Source organism: Xenopus laevis, chromosome 8L (assembly GCF_017654675.1).
Source record: "Xenopus laevis strain J_2021 chromosome 8L, Xenopus_laevis_v10.1, whole genome shotgun sequence".
NCBI lineage: Eukaryota > Metazoa > Chordata > Amphibia > Anura > Pipidae > Xenopus > Xenopus laevis.
This window is the reverse complement of record NC_054385.1, coordinates 65,506,566-65,523,198: the sequence shown is the minus strand read 5'-3', so window position 1 is coordinate 65,523,198 and position 16,633 is coordinate 65,506,566. Positions and strand designations below refer to the sequence as shown.

The following is a 16,633-nucleotide window of genomic DNA, read 5'->3' as shown; positions in this document are numbered from 1 at the left end:
GCATTGTGTATAATTTGCTGTGCTAAAAAAGTGTAAGTAGTCGTGGCTTGTGTGATTTTTACGCCGCACCTGGCGTAACCTGTTTGTAATCTTAGGCTGTCGCTTGTGGGCGGGGCCTCGCTACTTTAAGGTAAGAGTTGGGTGTGGCTCTGCCGGGCAGTGGGAGAGGTGATGACGTTCGGTGCAGAGTTGCGGACAGTTTATGCGCAATCTGCCAGTTTAGTCCATTGGTAAAGCGGTGGGAGCCGGAGGCGGAAAGGGGAAGGATGGCATCCGAAGAGTATGGTAAGTAACGGGTTGTGTCATCTTTCCACTTACTTGGTCTCGTCTTTAACCATTTCCTCACCTCAGCACCTGTCTTTATTTGTTTACTTTCTCTGCTCCCACTCATGGTCTGTCAGAAAAACAAGCCCCTTCTTACTTACTCCTTCTGATACAGCAGCCCACGTGTCTGCTGCCCCCTCTTCTTGTTTCTGCCCTGTCCCATCTACCTTTGTCCTAGGCAGAGCTCTCCCCATTATGTCGCCTGCACGTTCCCTTTCTCACACATATAACTAAGGGGTTTGGGATGATCACAGCTCCATGCAATCCATAATTCCATAATCCAAATCCAGAAGCTCTCTTAAGTAAATTGTCTAGCCATCTTGGCATTACTGAATAATACCACTGCCCCTTACTGTATTTCTAGCTTTACTCAGATATCTGGAGTTCCACCTCCCAATTTCCCAAAGAACTATGTCTTCTTGCTTCTATAGCAGGTTGCCCAGAGTTTGAAAAAGTGCTATTGTGCCCCCTAACTGAAGTGTGGGCTCTGTCAGTCCTCACCTCTGGTGATGGGGGGGGGGGGAAACAATTTTGATGACAATAAAATTGTTGTGGTAAAATGTGATTATGCAAATATTCCTTTAGATTTCGTATTGTTAGCAAATGTTTTGTATTTTTCTTTTTTTTGTAAATGGCGAAATTGACTTGTATCTGTACAGTATTTCTAAACTGTAGCCTTGCACGCAACTGTAAGAAAATAAATGTTAAAGGAGACATATTGTGTAATAAATAAGAATGTACCAGTGCATTATACTCATTTACATATAGAAGAACTGTGCTTTAAAAAGTAGTGTTTTAGGCTGATTTATTGAATATTTCTGCAAAAACCCTAATAATCCCTCCCCTCTCTTCCACTTCCTGCTCCCTGAATTCCCAGGCTGTGCAGGGGAGCCAGCGGCTCTCAGCTCACTGTACTGTAGGACAGGAAATAATCAGCACCTAGCAGGACCTGATATGGAACATAAGCCTGTCTTTGCTTGTGTGACTGCAGGGCTGTGATTGGCTGTCCCCCTCCTACTGTGCTTCTGGCAGGGACTGTTAGGACACGCCCACCCCTCATTTGAAACAAGGACCAGAGAACATCTATTGGGAGCTCCAATAAAGGGTCTAATTTTAACGATAATATTCATTTTTAGCCCCATGTAAAAGCAACACTATATATTACTTATAATTGCCTACAAAATTAGGTTTTTTTCATTTATCCTATATGTCTCCTTTAAGTTATGCATACTATGGGCATTCATTGGACTGTCTCAGTCTTTTTTGTTCAGTGAGCAGCTTTACATCACTCTTAAGCCTGTAGCAAAACCAACAAGTACAGTACCTAGTTGTCATTATATTTGTAATTTAGTAGTCCATCTAGAAAAACAACTGCTCACAGAACTGCCAATATATAATTTTGTAACATGGTATTTGAGGCTGAAAAAAAAGAAACAAGCTGATATAAAGTTCAAACTTTCTGTCCTATTGAACTACTAGCTGATCTAAAGGAAGGTGGAAAAAACCAATCTGTCGAGAAAACAGTAATGTAATGTAACTTTTCCATGAAGATTTTTGATCATTTACTTGGTTGTGATTCCTTTTGCTGATTACAGAATAACACGGATCAACTTCCAGACGTGGGGTTGTGTTTTGCAATGATTGGGACTTTAATGACTTAAGTGTACACAATTCAATAATGTACATGAGGATCAATGTGTTGTACAAAACTTTTTTCGACAGATATGAATCTGAAAAGGTACTAAAGGTTGCTATACACATCAAGAATCAGACCATCTGGGCATGTATTAACATCAATAGGATATGCATTGGTGCAAGTTAAAGGAATTGTTCAGTGTAAAAATAAAAACTGTTATAGTCTGTGCAAAATTTAAAATGTTTTCACTATAGTTATTTAGCCAAGAATGTCATCTATAAAGGCTGGACTGACCAGATGTCTAACATAAAAGCTAGAACACTACTTCCTGCTCGCTTATTGGTTACCAGTCAGTAATCAGTGAGTTTAGGGGGGGGCACATGGGTCATAACTGCTTTCAATCTGAGCTACATGCTAAAGATCAAAAGCAAACTCACTGAACAGTTATGTCCCATGTAGCCACCCTTAGTTAGTCGCTGACTAAGAGTTATTTAAAGCAGGAAGTAGTGTTCTGGCTATTTTGTTAGACATCTGTTCACTGCACAATCTTTCTATTTATCCAGTTTTAATTTTTACACTTAATTGCTACTCTAAGGTTCCTGGGCTCTCTTGAAAGCTAATTTTCAGGCCCCTGCATTGTGTCAAGTTGCTACCCACCTGTCCCCAACCCTAACAACGCATGTTGCACTGGTATTCGTGTGAGGAGTACGGTGTGTGTGTGGGGTGCAGATGCTTGTTGAGTTTGCTGATAATGTATAGTGTGTGTATGGTATAATGGTACTGTAACCCTGCAATATTTTCAGCCAGAGTTCATTGAGTTCTTAAGGTTCATTATATAAACTCCAGTGCCCAAATCTATATGGAAGAGAACAAAATTCAAAAGCCTATGTAGTGTTGTATTTACATTATCACAACCCTTTGATCAAAGTTCATAAAATATATCTTTTATAAACTCGCCACATTCAACTGTGCTGTTCCTCATATAATACCATATACTGTCTGATATTGCATTTTTTGTTGCTTTTTCCTTTCTTTGGTTCTGTTTGGCACCTGTGTTGACGCACTGCTGATGGGCCGAGGCCTTTCCTAAATCTGGAGACAAGGGGGACTTCTATTATAAGAAACTTCTGATTTTGATTCTTGGATGGGTTTGAAACTTGTGACAGATCAAATATTGAACCACATGCATCCCAATTTATGCTGAGCAATGCATTTTCCATACAGTTCTTATGTTATTTAAAATTTTCAACTTGAAATTTGATTAGCTGACTGGCTAAATCTGGCGTCATTGTGTTCTGTATGGTGAATACACAGGAAAAATATATATTTGTAGTTATCTATAGATCTCCGTGTGTGCTATTATCCATGTAGGAACTGATATTTGTTAAAGCTATCTAGCACAAGCATTATAACACTTTTGGCACTTTTCTTGGCTGCTTAGTGCACCAGAGGTTCTAGTGCAGGCACATCACAAGCAAGATACCTGCAGCAGATTTAGATTAGACTTGAAAGCTGCTTCCCTTTTCTATGTGGCACAGCCTATTTATGTTCTCAGTCATTCAATTTATATGTAAATCTGCATTTCCAAACATTTTTTCCGAATTGAAGAAGAGCACAAGCATTCCCTCAGACAGAAGTGTTCTCTGGATGAGCAGAAAGGGGCACACTGTTGAGCCACTAAGTGCTCTTGCACTTATCCCTGGGCGGAAGAGTAAGTGACCCCTCTACTTGTTTGATGAGGTTGTTGGCCAAATACATCCAATCCACAATTCAATTTAAGATCTAGATACATTTTCTAGAAAGGGTTAGTTATTTGGGTAAACCAACACTGAATGGATTTGCTGCATCCCTACAGAAAAGAAAAGGTTCTAAAAGTTGGTTCAATCTAAATATATGCACATTGTTGCACTTTAAATGTTATATAGTATTATTAGCTTGCCTTGTGTTCCTTTCCGTTAAAGGAACAGTAACGTCAAAAAATAAAAGTGTTTTAAAGTAATGAAAATATAATGCATGGTTGCCCTGCTCTGGTAAAACTGCTGTGTTGCATTGAAGTCAATGGTGTCAAAATAATTTTGACACGAGCGTCAATTTTTGTCCAAATGCATTAATGTAAAACATAAACACTAAAACATTTTAGGAGACATCTACCTTCAAATGGTTCATCTTTATATCTTTTCCAAAGAGTGGAAGGCACTCAAGAAACCAATAAAAGAGAGTTCTGTCTTGTTTACCACAGGGTGCTCCCACTCTGTGAAATCTCTGCTGCTGTATATCAGATTCTACAATTAGAAATAAGTAAGGGCATATAATAACAGCAATCCAAAAGGATTTTCAAACAGGTTGTCTGGTCTCACCAGCCCATCAAATTGCAGGAAATCTTCAGTACTACTGTTATCTGACAAAATGACTGTGACACCTTCTTATCTCTAAGACTTCAAGTCAGAAGATCCTGAACTAATGCTACCTGAGCTGCAGGCAAAGACAGAAGACTTTCTTTGCACTGACTATCTACAGACCGGTTTGGTGGGCTGGAAAAATAAGAGTCCTATGTACAAGCAAGGCTAGTTTTTGTTCAGGGTGTTTTTGCAGATGATTATGCAGAATGCTGTACAGATGGAACCAGATCCATTCAAGGTTTTGTGTAGGCAACTGTAATTGGAGATCTGCTGGGAAAAGCTTGTAAAATAGTTCTGTGTTGTTAACTTCCACCTTTTGCAGGTACCATAATTTGATTAGTCTGTTTAAATCAGTGCTGCAGTATATTGTTTCTTAACCCTTGATGCAGGCAGGGCCGCTTAAAGCTATAAGTGGACCCAGGGCAAAGATCCTATTGGTAGGTCCTCACAACTGCTCCAATACATTTCTAGTAAGACTATCTCAAGCAGGGGAGCTTGAATACAATACGGCAGGAAATACAGAAAAAGTATGTGTTAATGAAATAGACATGTGTAATCTCAAATACCAACTTTTTATTATAAATATATGCTTTAAGAACAGTTGCTAATAAAAAATAAAACAATTGTTATGTTGAGGGGTCTGCCACTTATAGGGGTGCTTCAGTCAAGTTATAGCAGATGTAAGGTTTGCTTGTGAGCACCCAGTCCTTGTGGGCCATGAGCAATTGGCACTTTTGTCCATTTATTAAAACAGCTATGGGCTGCAGCATGTGGTAGGTTAACAGGGACCTCAATAAAAGATGCAATTTGGGGCAGCACAGGGCACAGAATTGCCCTTGGGTGCAGGAGAGAGGTTACTACTATAGGGTAGGGAGTTGAGTGCATTTTAATCTGGTCACTAGCCTTAGAGTGGTTTCATTGGCTAGAATATATCTTTGGTAAAACTATATGTAATTGCATTGTGCAATTGTAGCTAGTATTCTTCACAAGGAGTCTAAATCTGCAACCTTTAGGGCAGAGACACACGTGGATATTCGGGGAGATTTAGTCGCCCAGCGACAAATCACCTCTTCTTCGGGCGACTAATCTCCCCAAACTGCCTTCCCGTTGGCTAGAATGTAAATCGCCAGCGGGATGGCACTTACTGAAGTTGCCTCACACCCTTTCACCAAAAAAAACCCTAGGAAGATGGGGGGAGTCTACGTGGGGTGGGCGGTAGGGGTTATTTTGGTAAATGGTTTGTTTCTCCTTTTAGGCCTTTCTTTCTTATTATTAATATCACTGGAATCAGTGATTTTACTGGCCAGGTGAAATCCCTATTCTCAGATCAGAGAATATGCATTATATAAACTGAATTGGACACTTCGCCAGAAGAATGCCACCTCCTCTATCCCCTTCAGCTCCCCCCAAACTGCTGCACTTAGCATCCCCACTGGGGAAATAAGGCATTTCTCACAGCTTAGTGGGAAGCTGTGAGTTGCAATAGGATGACCATCTCAAAATGAAGTACTTTTACTCTTCCCCATTTAATTGACAGAGCTTTTCTCAACACTGTTAATATGTCATCTATTTCCTGGCAGTTACGATTCAGAAAAAGGCAGTGGTTAAATATATAACCGCAAGCAATAGCAGTAAGTGATCCATCTAATTCTGAGATTTTTGCTTCTCCCAGATTTCCTTGTTGTTGTGTGTCATCTCTTAATCTTTAATCCTTAATAAAATGAGCACAGTTCCGCCTGAACTTTAAGTTTCTATTACTTGTTCATAGTGTAGCCTATTGCCTAGGCTTTCAGGAAGCAACATTTAAAGCAGAGCTGCTCTGGTGATTTTGCAGGGCATGAATCAATGTGTGTAACATGTCACGACAATGAGGGCACACTAGGTGCTGTTTTATTTCATATAGTTTTGAAGTGGCAGGGTATATAAGACTGATATCACCTCTGTCTCACAAAGTAACACCAGACCCCATTGTAAATGCACTTTTATTACAAGTGTCCAACCGAATGAGGTTATGTTAGAAAGACGGAGTAGATTTTCCATTAAATAATGTTTAAATTCTAAAATTTTATAAAATTTTTTAATTCTGCTAATCAGTTTTTAACTGTTAATAATATGCTTCTATTCTGTCAGAATTCATCATTGTTCATCATTGGTTGCAGTTGCAGAAGCTATTGCCACCAATTGCCAAAACAATTCAAAGGTGTGGGGGATAGTGGACAAAGCAAATTTACAGCAGAAGAAGGCTGTGTTTTCAGATCAATGGCCACTGAAAATCTAAGTTTTAGTAACAGTGGTATGCCAGGGTTGTGGGACAGTGAAAATCTAGAATGACTACAGCATCAGAGATAAGGAAACATGGTGTACCTAGGACCAGCATTGAGAGCTAAGAAATGCGTATTAAAAATCTAAAACTAGAGACTGGGGTTATCGGGGAGCATTTGGCAATCCAAATTAGGAACAAAAAGGGCCAGGGTTAGGAAAAGGCAATTTTAATTGCAAATATAGAAAGTGGTCTGGATTCTGGGGAGAAGAGAGCTATGAAATTTAGGAAAAAATATTGTCACGGTTGTAATGAACAGTGGGCTGTGCAAATTAAGATTGAAAAGAACATGGTTATGGAAGACAGTGGGTGGTGCAAATTAGAATAATATGTATAATAAATTAAGATTGATCAATGTTATGTGAAGCTTAGGAAACCAAAGCAAGAACAAGAAAGGTCAGGTTTACACTGAGTAAAATACTCCTAGTGCTCAGGGGATGCCATTACCATGGTGCGGTTTGTTGCCTTTAATTACTGGTTAGTTTCCAGGAATAATGAGGGTGTTAATGATGGCTTACTAGTTCCTTGATGCAAATAAAATCAGTGTTAGTGTGCCACCAAGGTTGCTGTGTTAGGTTAGATTCTTAACGTGTCTGTTGAGTTTATTGTATCAGGATGTTAAAGTACAGCTCTAAAACATATGCCATCTTTTGGACTCTCCCTCGCACTGTGTAGATTAGTGGATTATTAAAGACTACCGTCAAATCACATTTTAGGTACACAGTCCCTGCCCCAAATACCAGGGTGTCATTTTTCTACATAGATTTGTTAAGGAAGTGTTACTAAAATATACAGATTAAGAAAGTGACGTGGCTTTTATTTAGTATACAGCCCGTATGTGCCTTTGGAGAGAGATAAGAAAACCTGTTGCGGCGAAGGGGAATAGGGAAGGAGGAAGGAGATTTGAGTTGGACATAAAATATAAAAAAAACCTCAAGGGCGTGTATAAATTAAATACTGGAATGTGACAAGTATATAAGAATGTATACATTTAAAATGGAGTCAAATCGAGAAATGTAGCTTCTTTTTACAGACTTCTAATACATAAATAGTCAAATGGAGAAATGTAGCTCCTTTTTACAGAACTCTAACAGGGGAATGTAATAAAAGTCGCAAAGAGCAAAACAATTCGCACCAATAAGACTAAAAATCCACATCTCGCAATGTAATATTGTTCCTTAAACTGTTATTGCATTGCGAATTTTAATTGCACACTCATAAGAAGTGCTTGAAGGTGTCGTAATCTTTTGGAGCAAACATAACGACTTTTTCAGTAAGAAGTTTTATTACATTGACTGCGCATTGGCGCAAACTATAAAATTCGCAAACGGTCTTTCACTGTCGGAAGTGGTCGCTAAACAGTTTCCGGGCGCGCAAAAGCTATATTAAATTCGCACAAAGCAAAATTTGTTCGCGCAAAGGCATAACTTTTCGCATTGCGAATAGTTTTTCCGTTAGCGATTTTTATTACATTCCCCCGTAATAGCTTAAAAGGTCTAACTGACCATTTACATTTGAGCGAGTGATACTGTATCTGTTTGCTTTTACATGCAACGTAGAACTACCACACCCAAAAGACTCCCTTTTAACACAAACTGTAATAATATATGGTCAAAGTCTATATTAGGGGTAAGTAGACAGAAGTGCTCTAACAGCTAAAATATGTTGCCTGGTTAATGAGAAAGGAAAGTTGTGAATGGCATGGGTGTTTATTGAGATTGTATTAACCTCTTTTGTCTTGTACAAGTCTGCCTGTGTCTCATTATATGTGCTCATACACATAAAGATCGATTTGTGTATGATGAGAACATTTTCATACCCACAAGAAAAATTATCATTTGCATGGGGAATAAGTGGCTTACACTATGACATTTCTGAATGGTTGTACTTCATTCTCTCTCTACATGTGACCAAATGAACAAGCATAGTGATCAGACCATATGCATATGCAGATTTCTATGTATGGGTAGTTTTAGTTTGTAAGATCTATGCCCTGAAACTTGTTATTCCTGTACATCTAAGAAGAATCATTTTTTTTGTTTGCCTTTCCAACCAGGGTTGGAAGACTCTGTTAATAAATCAGATCGAGGAACTACATGAAACAAAAGTGGTCCTAAAAGTATTCCATGGTTTTAAACATTTTCTTCTTAACTCCATAAAAATTTCACTATTTCAGGTTTATTTTAATCTAAAATTCTCTTAAAATAATCATTATTACCATTGTGAGCATAATGTGCCAACATTTTGCTGGTGTACATACTTTGCATAATTCCCCAGTGTATCTTCCCCATTATGACTGTATGGGGAGAATTCAACAGCGAACGAAATCTACTAAAACAATAATGTACATAACGAGATGCTAAAGTGGGTGCTGTTTATTTATCTATAACCGTAGTTTGACAGCCTGCACCTGGTAAACCTATTATTATTGGAAAAACACACCAGTAGCCTTGATACATTTATATATTTTTTTGATTTCACAGTAGTGTAATAAAAAAAATTGTAGAAAATAATCGTAGCAGGGGATGCAGGTATATATGGCCCTGGCCTAGCCACACGCCAGTATAAATCTCAGAAAAGAAAGTATTGCCAATACCTGTATTTGATTTCAACGGGGTGCTCCCACTTTTATTCAAGGTGCTTCCAGACACTTAACAATGGATCAAACGTTTCGGGACCGCATGGCCCTTCCTCAGTGATACCCAACCATAGAGCGTGTACATATTTATAGACATTCAAACAGCGACCTCTTGTGGTGGTCGATACAAAATACTTTAAAACAATTAAATAACAGTGTAACAATGTTAAAAGCATCACAGTGTATCCATTTCACTTTCAAAACCTGTTTCTCAATGTGACTATCATTATAGATACATATAAATGGATTAAAATTACTAAAATACTCCTTTATCATGTGAATCGTGAATTATTATTCTCTATTGAACAATTGGTAACATTAACCCATTAATCTTCAACCTGAGTGATATACTCCATGCTTACAAAAAACACTATTTACACTTTACAACACATAGTTTGTTAACATACTGATATTTGTTACTCACTGACTATAGTACAATTAGCTGGATGATGCATACATCTCACTTCTTATTGAAGATGTTCCTTATTTTAATGCTGTAAGAAAATGTGTACAATTTAATAATGGCACGAACACATTAGCATCTAAAACGCGTTGGTATAGACTTAAAGAAAACAATTTAATCCCCAACTCTCGTTCAGCCCCTTAGGGGCTAGGGTTCCCAGCTTCCATATCCAGAAACACTCCCGCTGTAATAATTTTTTATCAGAATTAGTTTGCCTGGGATTGATTTCTTCTAGCACTTGCCATCTCAATTGCGCAACACTGTGTCTGTGTTCAGACCAATGTTGCCCAACCGAGGTGGCTTTGGTATGTGCATTTCGAATGGAGCTTCGGTGTTCATTTAGGCGTAATCTCACTGGTCTATTTGTCTTCCCTACATATCCCATTCCACAAGGGCATTTTAAGTAGTAGATTACATTTTTGGATAAACAGGTGTGGTACCCCCGTAATTTAATTGATGTTCCTTGTGTGGGATGTGAAACAGTATCCCCCTTTATAATGCTATTACAGTTCTGGCATGAGAGACAAGGAAACGTTCCAATTACTGGTTTACCCAGAAATCTCTGTTTAGCTGTTACTGGGGGTTGCATATCAGTGTGTACCACATAGTCACCCACATTTTTTCCTCTTTTGTAAGCAAACAAGGGAAATTCACTGAAAGACCTTGAGGTTGTAGGGTCATTCATCAGAATAGGCCAGTATTTTCTGACCACTTTTTTAACACGTTTTGAGTGTGTGTCATAAGTGGACACAAAAGGTATCCTTTGGGCCCTTTCCTCTTTTTTCTTTGTGTCTAGCAGTGTTTCTCTTGTGAGCTTATCTACCTCAGTTTCTGCCTTCCGTAAGATTGATTTGGGGTATCCCTTCTTTCTGAACACAGTTAGCATTTTTTCTTTACTGTCCTGATAATTTTCAGTGGTTGAGGTAATACGCTTACAACGCATCAATTGGCTCTTCGGGAGACCTGACATCGTGTTAGGAGGGTGGAAGCTGTCAAATCTTAACATACTATTTTTGTCAACTGACTTTCTGTATAGGTTAGTAGACAGTTTATCTTTCACCCTCCTAACCTGAACGTCCAGGAACTCAATTTGTGTCTCATCAAAATGTAGTACAAATTTAATAGTATTGTGCGTCCGATTAATATATTCTCCAAATTGTAACAATTTATCTCTTGAACCTTTCCACACAAAAAAATGTCGTCCACAAAGCGGCTGTACCAAAAAATGGATTCAGAAAACAATATGTTCTGTAGGATGATTTGCTCCTCTAGATCATACATAAATATGTTGGCGTAATTCGGTGCCATATTAGCACCCATACTGGTACCTTGTTTTTGTAAGTGATATTGTGTGCCAAACCGAAAATAATTCCTTGTGAGGACAATCTCTAGCAGGGAGCATATCAATTGTACTAAAGGCGAGTCCTGGACATATTCTCTGTGTAACTGTTTTCTTACCGCTTCTACCCCTTCAGTGTGTGGAATACAGGTATATAAACTTGATACATCCATTGTGCATAAAAATACCCGCTCATCTTCACGTAACTTAATATGAGCAATTTTGTTTAAAAAATCTGTTGTGTCTCTAAGACACGTGGGTAATTTCTGCACAATGGGGTTCAAGTAACTGTCTATGAAGACTGCTAGCGGTTGCAACAGTGAATCATTCCCTGAGACTATTGGTCTCCCTGGGGGCTTTGATGGATGTTTGTGGATTTTGGGCAGCAAATAAAAAATGGGAACTCTTGGATGTGTTACTGTCAATGCTATTTTAATTTCAGGTGTTATTATCCCTTCTAGTTCTGCCTCATATAGGAGACTATCAATTTCTGTCTTAAATTTACTAGTGGGATCTTCTGTTAATAATAGGTAGTGTTCCTCATTATTAAGCTGATTAATTGCTTCTTGCACATACATTTCTTTGTCCATAACCACCGTAGCACCTCCTTTGTCTGCCCTTTTTATGACCACATTTTGGTCCTTTCCCAAGGCTGTTAGCGCCAATTGTTCAGACTTAGGAAGGTTACGGTGGGTACTGGGCAAAGGTCTGTTTTCCCAAAGCTTTTGACATTCATTTGTTACCAGACTCTGAAACATATTAAGTGCCTTATTATCTATAGGTGGATCAAACGTACTTTTTTTATACAATTTCTTAGGAGTGACCATTTTTGAAGACTGCTGCACAACATTACCCTTATCTTGAAACCAAAGTTTCAGCCGCAAATTGCGCATAAATTTGAAAAAATCAACCTGAAAATCAAAAAAACCAACACTGTGTGTGGGTACAAACGAAAGTCCTCTGTTAAGAACACGTTGTTCTACAGGAGACAGTTCCCTTGAGGAGATATTGTGTATCAAGTTCTCACCTACTGCTTGTGTTTCCTCCGAGTCACTTTAACAAGTTTGTACCCACACACAGTGTTGGTTTTTTTGATTTTCAGGTTGATTTTTTCAAATTTATGCGCAATTTGCGGCTGAAACTTTGGTTTCAAGATAAGGGTAATGTTGTGCAGCAGTCTTCAAAAATGGTCACTCCTAAGAAATTGTATAAAAAAAGTACGTTTGATCCACCTATAGATAATAAGGCACTTAATATGTTTCAGAGTCTGGTAACAAATGAATGTCAAAAGCTTTGGGAAAACAGACCTTTGCCCAGTACCCACCGTAACCTTCCTAAGTCTGAACAATTGGCGCTAACAGCCTTGGGAAAGGACCAAAATGTGGTCATAAAAAGGGCAGACAAAGGAGGTGCTACGGTGGTTATGGACAAAGAAATGTATGTGCAAGAAGCAATTAATCAGCTTAATAATGAGGAACACTACCTATTATTAACAGAAGATCCCACTAGTAAATTTAAGACAGAAATTGATAGTCTCCTATATGAGGCAGAACTAGAAGGGATAATAACACCTGAAATTAAAATAGCATTGACAGTAACACATCCAAGAGTTCCCATTTTTTATTTGCTGCCCAAAATCCACAAACATCCATCAAAGCCCCCAGGGAGACCAATAGTCTCAGGGAATGATTCACTGTTGCAACCGCTAGCAGTCTTCATAGACAGTTACTTGAACCCCATTGTGCAGAAATTACCCACGTGTCTTAGAGACACAACAGATTTTTTAAACAAAATTGCTCATATTAAGTTACGTGAAGATGAGCGGGTATTTTTATGCACAATGGATGTATCAAGTTTATATACCTGTATTCCACACACTGAAGGGGTAGAAGCGGTAAGAAAACAGTTACACAGAGAATATGTCCAGGACTCGCCTTTAGTACAATTGATATGCTCCCTGCTAGAGATTGTCCTCACAAGGAATTATTTTCGGTTTGGCACACAATATCACTTACAAAAACAAGGTACCAGTATGGGTGCTAATATGGCACCGAATTACGCCAACATATTTATGTATGATCTAGAGGAGCAAATCATCCTACAGAACATATTGTTTTCTGAATCCATTTTTTGGTACAGCCGCTTTGTGGACGACATTTTTTTTGTGTGGAAAGGTTCAAGAGATAAATTGTTACAATTTGGAGAATATATTAATCGGACGCACAATACTATTAAATTTGTACTACATTTTGATGAGACACAAATTGAGTTCCTGGACGTTCAGGTTAGGAGGGTGAAAGATAAACTGTCTACTAACCTATACAGAAAGTCAGTTGACAAAAATAGTATGTTAAGATTTGACAGCTTCCACCCTCCTAACACGATGTCAGGTCTCCCGAAGAGCCAATTGATGCGTTGTAAGCGTATTACCTCAACCACTGAAAATTATCAGGACAGTAAAGAAAAAATGCTAACTGTGTTCAGAAAGAAGGGATACCCCAAATCAATCTTACGGAAGGCAGAAACTGAGGTAGATAAGCTCACAAGAGAAACACTGCTAGACACAAAGAAAAAAGAGGAAAGGGCCCAAAGGATACCTTTTGTGTCCACTTATGACACACACTCAAAACGTGTTAAAAAAGTGGTCAGAAAATACTGGCCTATTCTGATGAATGACCCTACAACCTCAAGGTCTTTCAGTGAATTTCCCTTGTTTGCTTACAAAAGAGGAAAAAATGTGGGTGACTATGTGGTACACACTGATATGCAACCCCCAGTAACAGCTAAACAGAGATTTCTGGGTAAACCAGTAATTGGAACGTTTCCTTGTCTCTCATGCCAGAACTGTAATAGCATTATAAAGGGGGATACTGTTTCACATCCCACACAAGGAACATCAATTAAATTACGGGGGTACCACACCTGTTTATCCAAAAATGTAATCTACTACTTAAAATGCCCTTGTGGAATGGGATATGTAGGGAAGACAAATAGACCAGTGAGATTACGCCTAAATGAACACCGAAGCTCCATTCGAAATGCACATACCAAAGCCACCTCGGTTGGGCAACATTGGTCTGAACACAGACACAGTGTTGCGCAATTGAGATGGCAAGTGCTAGAAGAAATCAATCCCAGGCAAACTAATTCTGATAAAAAATTATTACAGCGGGAGTGTTTCTGGATATGGAAGCTGGGAACCCTAGCCCCTAAGGGGCTGAACGAGAGTTGGGGATTAAATTGTTTTCTTTAAGTCTATACCAACGCGTTTTAGATGCTAATGTGTTCGTGCCATTATTAAATTGTACACATTTTCTTACAGCATTAAAATAAGGAACATCTTCAATAAGAAGTGAGATGTATGCATCATCCAGCTAATTGTACTATAGTCAGTGAGTAACAAATATCAGTATGTTAACAAACTATGTGTTGTAAAGTGTAAATAGTGTTTTTTGTAAGCATGGAGTATATCACTCAGGTTGAAGATTAATGGGTTAATGTTACCAATTGTTCAATAGAGAATAATAATTCACGATTCACATGATAAAGGAGTATTTTAGTAATTTTAATCCATTTATATGTATCTATAATGATAGTCACATTGAGAAACAGGTTTTGAAAGTGAAATGGATACACTGTGATGCTTTTAACATTGTTACACTGTTATTTAATTGTTTTAAAGTATTTTGTATCGACCACCACAAGAGGTCGCTGTTTGAATGTCTATAAATATGTACACGCTCTATGGTTGGGTATCACTGAGGAAGGGCCATGCGGTCCCGAAACGTTTGATCCATTGTTAAGTGTCTGGAAGCACCTTGAATAAAAGTGGGAGCACCCCGTTGAAATCAAATACAGGTATTGGCAATACTTTCTTTTATAAAAAAAATTGTCCCACTCCTGCGCTAGGACACTCGCACCGGGAGCTTCAGTCGGCCATGTCATAGCATATTATGTGCGTTTGACATCACCCGTTGGGTGTGCCACAACATGGCCACTAGCGGTGGCGGGGGTAATTAAAAAAAACTACTGTTACCCCAGCCGGAGCTCTATTAGCCCACACCTTAAGTTTAATGAAAAAGTGTATTTTTGTGTGTATGTTTGCAAATAAACACACTCATGCATTAATATTTCTACCTGTATATTTCAGTTCATCGTTGTTGGCAGCTCTCAAGGTTAGATGAGTAATTTCCGCCAGTAGTTAGCTGATAAGAAGTAGTATAATCTTGCAATTATTTACATAGCTATGGTTATAACTCCACGCCTATGGGATAGATGGAAAAGATGCAGAGAGAAAAGGAAAAAAATACTGCGGCCTATAAAAAAATTGTAGAAATGGAAAGAGTAACTGAGAAAACCAAGAAAATTCGTCTTTTTTTATTTTCTTCTACATCTCTTTCATATTTTACTAACTCTCTGTTAGATGAGGTTACACCTGCTGTTCCCCTGATGCACTGAATATACTGCAGCCCTGTACAATGATTTACATACTGAGCACATGTAAAGATGCTGGTAGCATCAGAAAAATTAAAGATGACATAGAGGGATAAAAGAAGGTTGTTTTTTTTATTATTTCTAAATGTTTTTTTGTCATATGCTCCTCAAAATTTTCCCCTTTTCTTCCTGCAGGTGAACCTGCAAAACATGACCCTAGTTTTAAGGGTCCCATTAAGAAACGGTAAGTCAGAAAGATTTCCTATTTTGTTTTTGCCTCTATCCATCCTGTATGTTGACTTCCCCTCTCACAACTCTCTCTTTTCAGGGGCTGCACTGATATAATCTGCTGCGTTCTCTTCATGGTCTTTTTACTTGGCTACATGGTAGTAGGAATACTAGGTATGAGTTAATCATTTCATTTTTATGTTATTGTACTGTTTGGGGACTTTCACCCAAAGGAAACTTTAAGGCAGTTGACAATTATGTGACACACACAGGCCAGTTTTCAGGATAGATGGGAATGGCAGTGGTAGTGCTGATCATCCTGCAGTCTTATCAATTGACTTATTTCAGCCCTATTTGCTATATAACCCTGATGTATTTTACATTTGTACACTATTTTAATTATGGGCAGGCTCTAGGTATGGCAATTTTATTTCTGCAGTTTTTAAAGTTACTTATTGGGATCATGTGTTATGGCCAGATCCTGAATTTACCACTGCACAAGTAATATTCTATAAAGCCTATGGTTGTGGGCCTTCCTGGGATGGCAGCAGTGATATTATAGCTTCTTTCCTATTGGCACATCTTTTTCTTTGTTCAGCAGATAAACAGAGCACTTGGGTTGCTTTTTTCTTACCAGTGTCTGTCTTATTAGATGGGGCCACATTAGGTTGTATAGCTGCCCTCTAATCCAGACCTATGATGGGGTTTTAGCTTACTAAGCATGATAGCAGCAAGGATAAGTTCTTATCTAGGAGAAGTCTCCGCTGGCAGAGTTTACGGTAATTCCCTGAGGCATTTCTTAATCTGAATGGTTACCAGGGTGTCTTTGTTACAGTTAGCCAAGCCAAAGTA

General features: G+C 38.5%; 1 protein-coding gene across 1 annotated transcript in view; it reads left to right on the top strand.

Moving 5' to 3' along the window:
• Window positions 1–242: 242 nt before the first annotated feature.
• Window positions 243–16,633, top strand: part of slc44a4.L (solute carrier family 44 member 4 L homeolog) — a 38,918-nt gene continuing 22,527 nt past the window's right edge. The window contains 3 exon segments of the mRNA NM_001092531.1: window positions 243–285; window positions 15,749–15,797; window positions 15,882–15,955. Of these exon segments, the coding sequence (NP_001086000.1) occupies window positions 267–285; window positions 15,749–15,797; window positions 15,882–15,955 (142 nt within the window). The 5' untranslated portion in view covers window positions 243–266.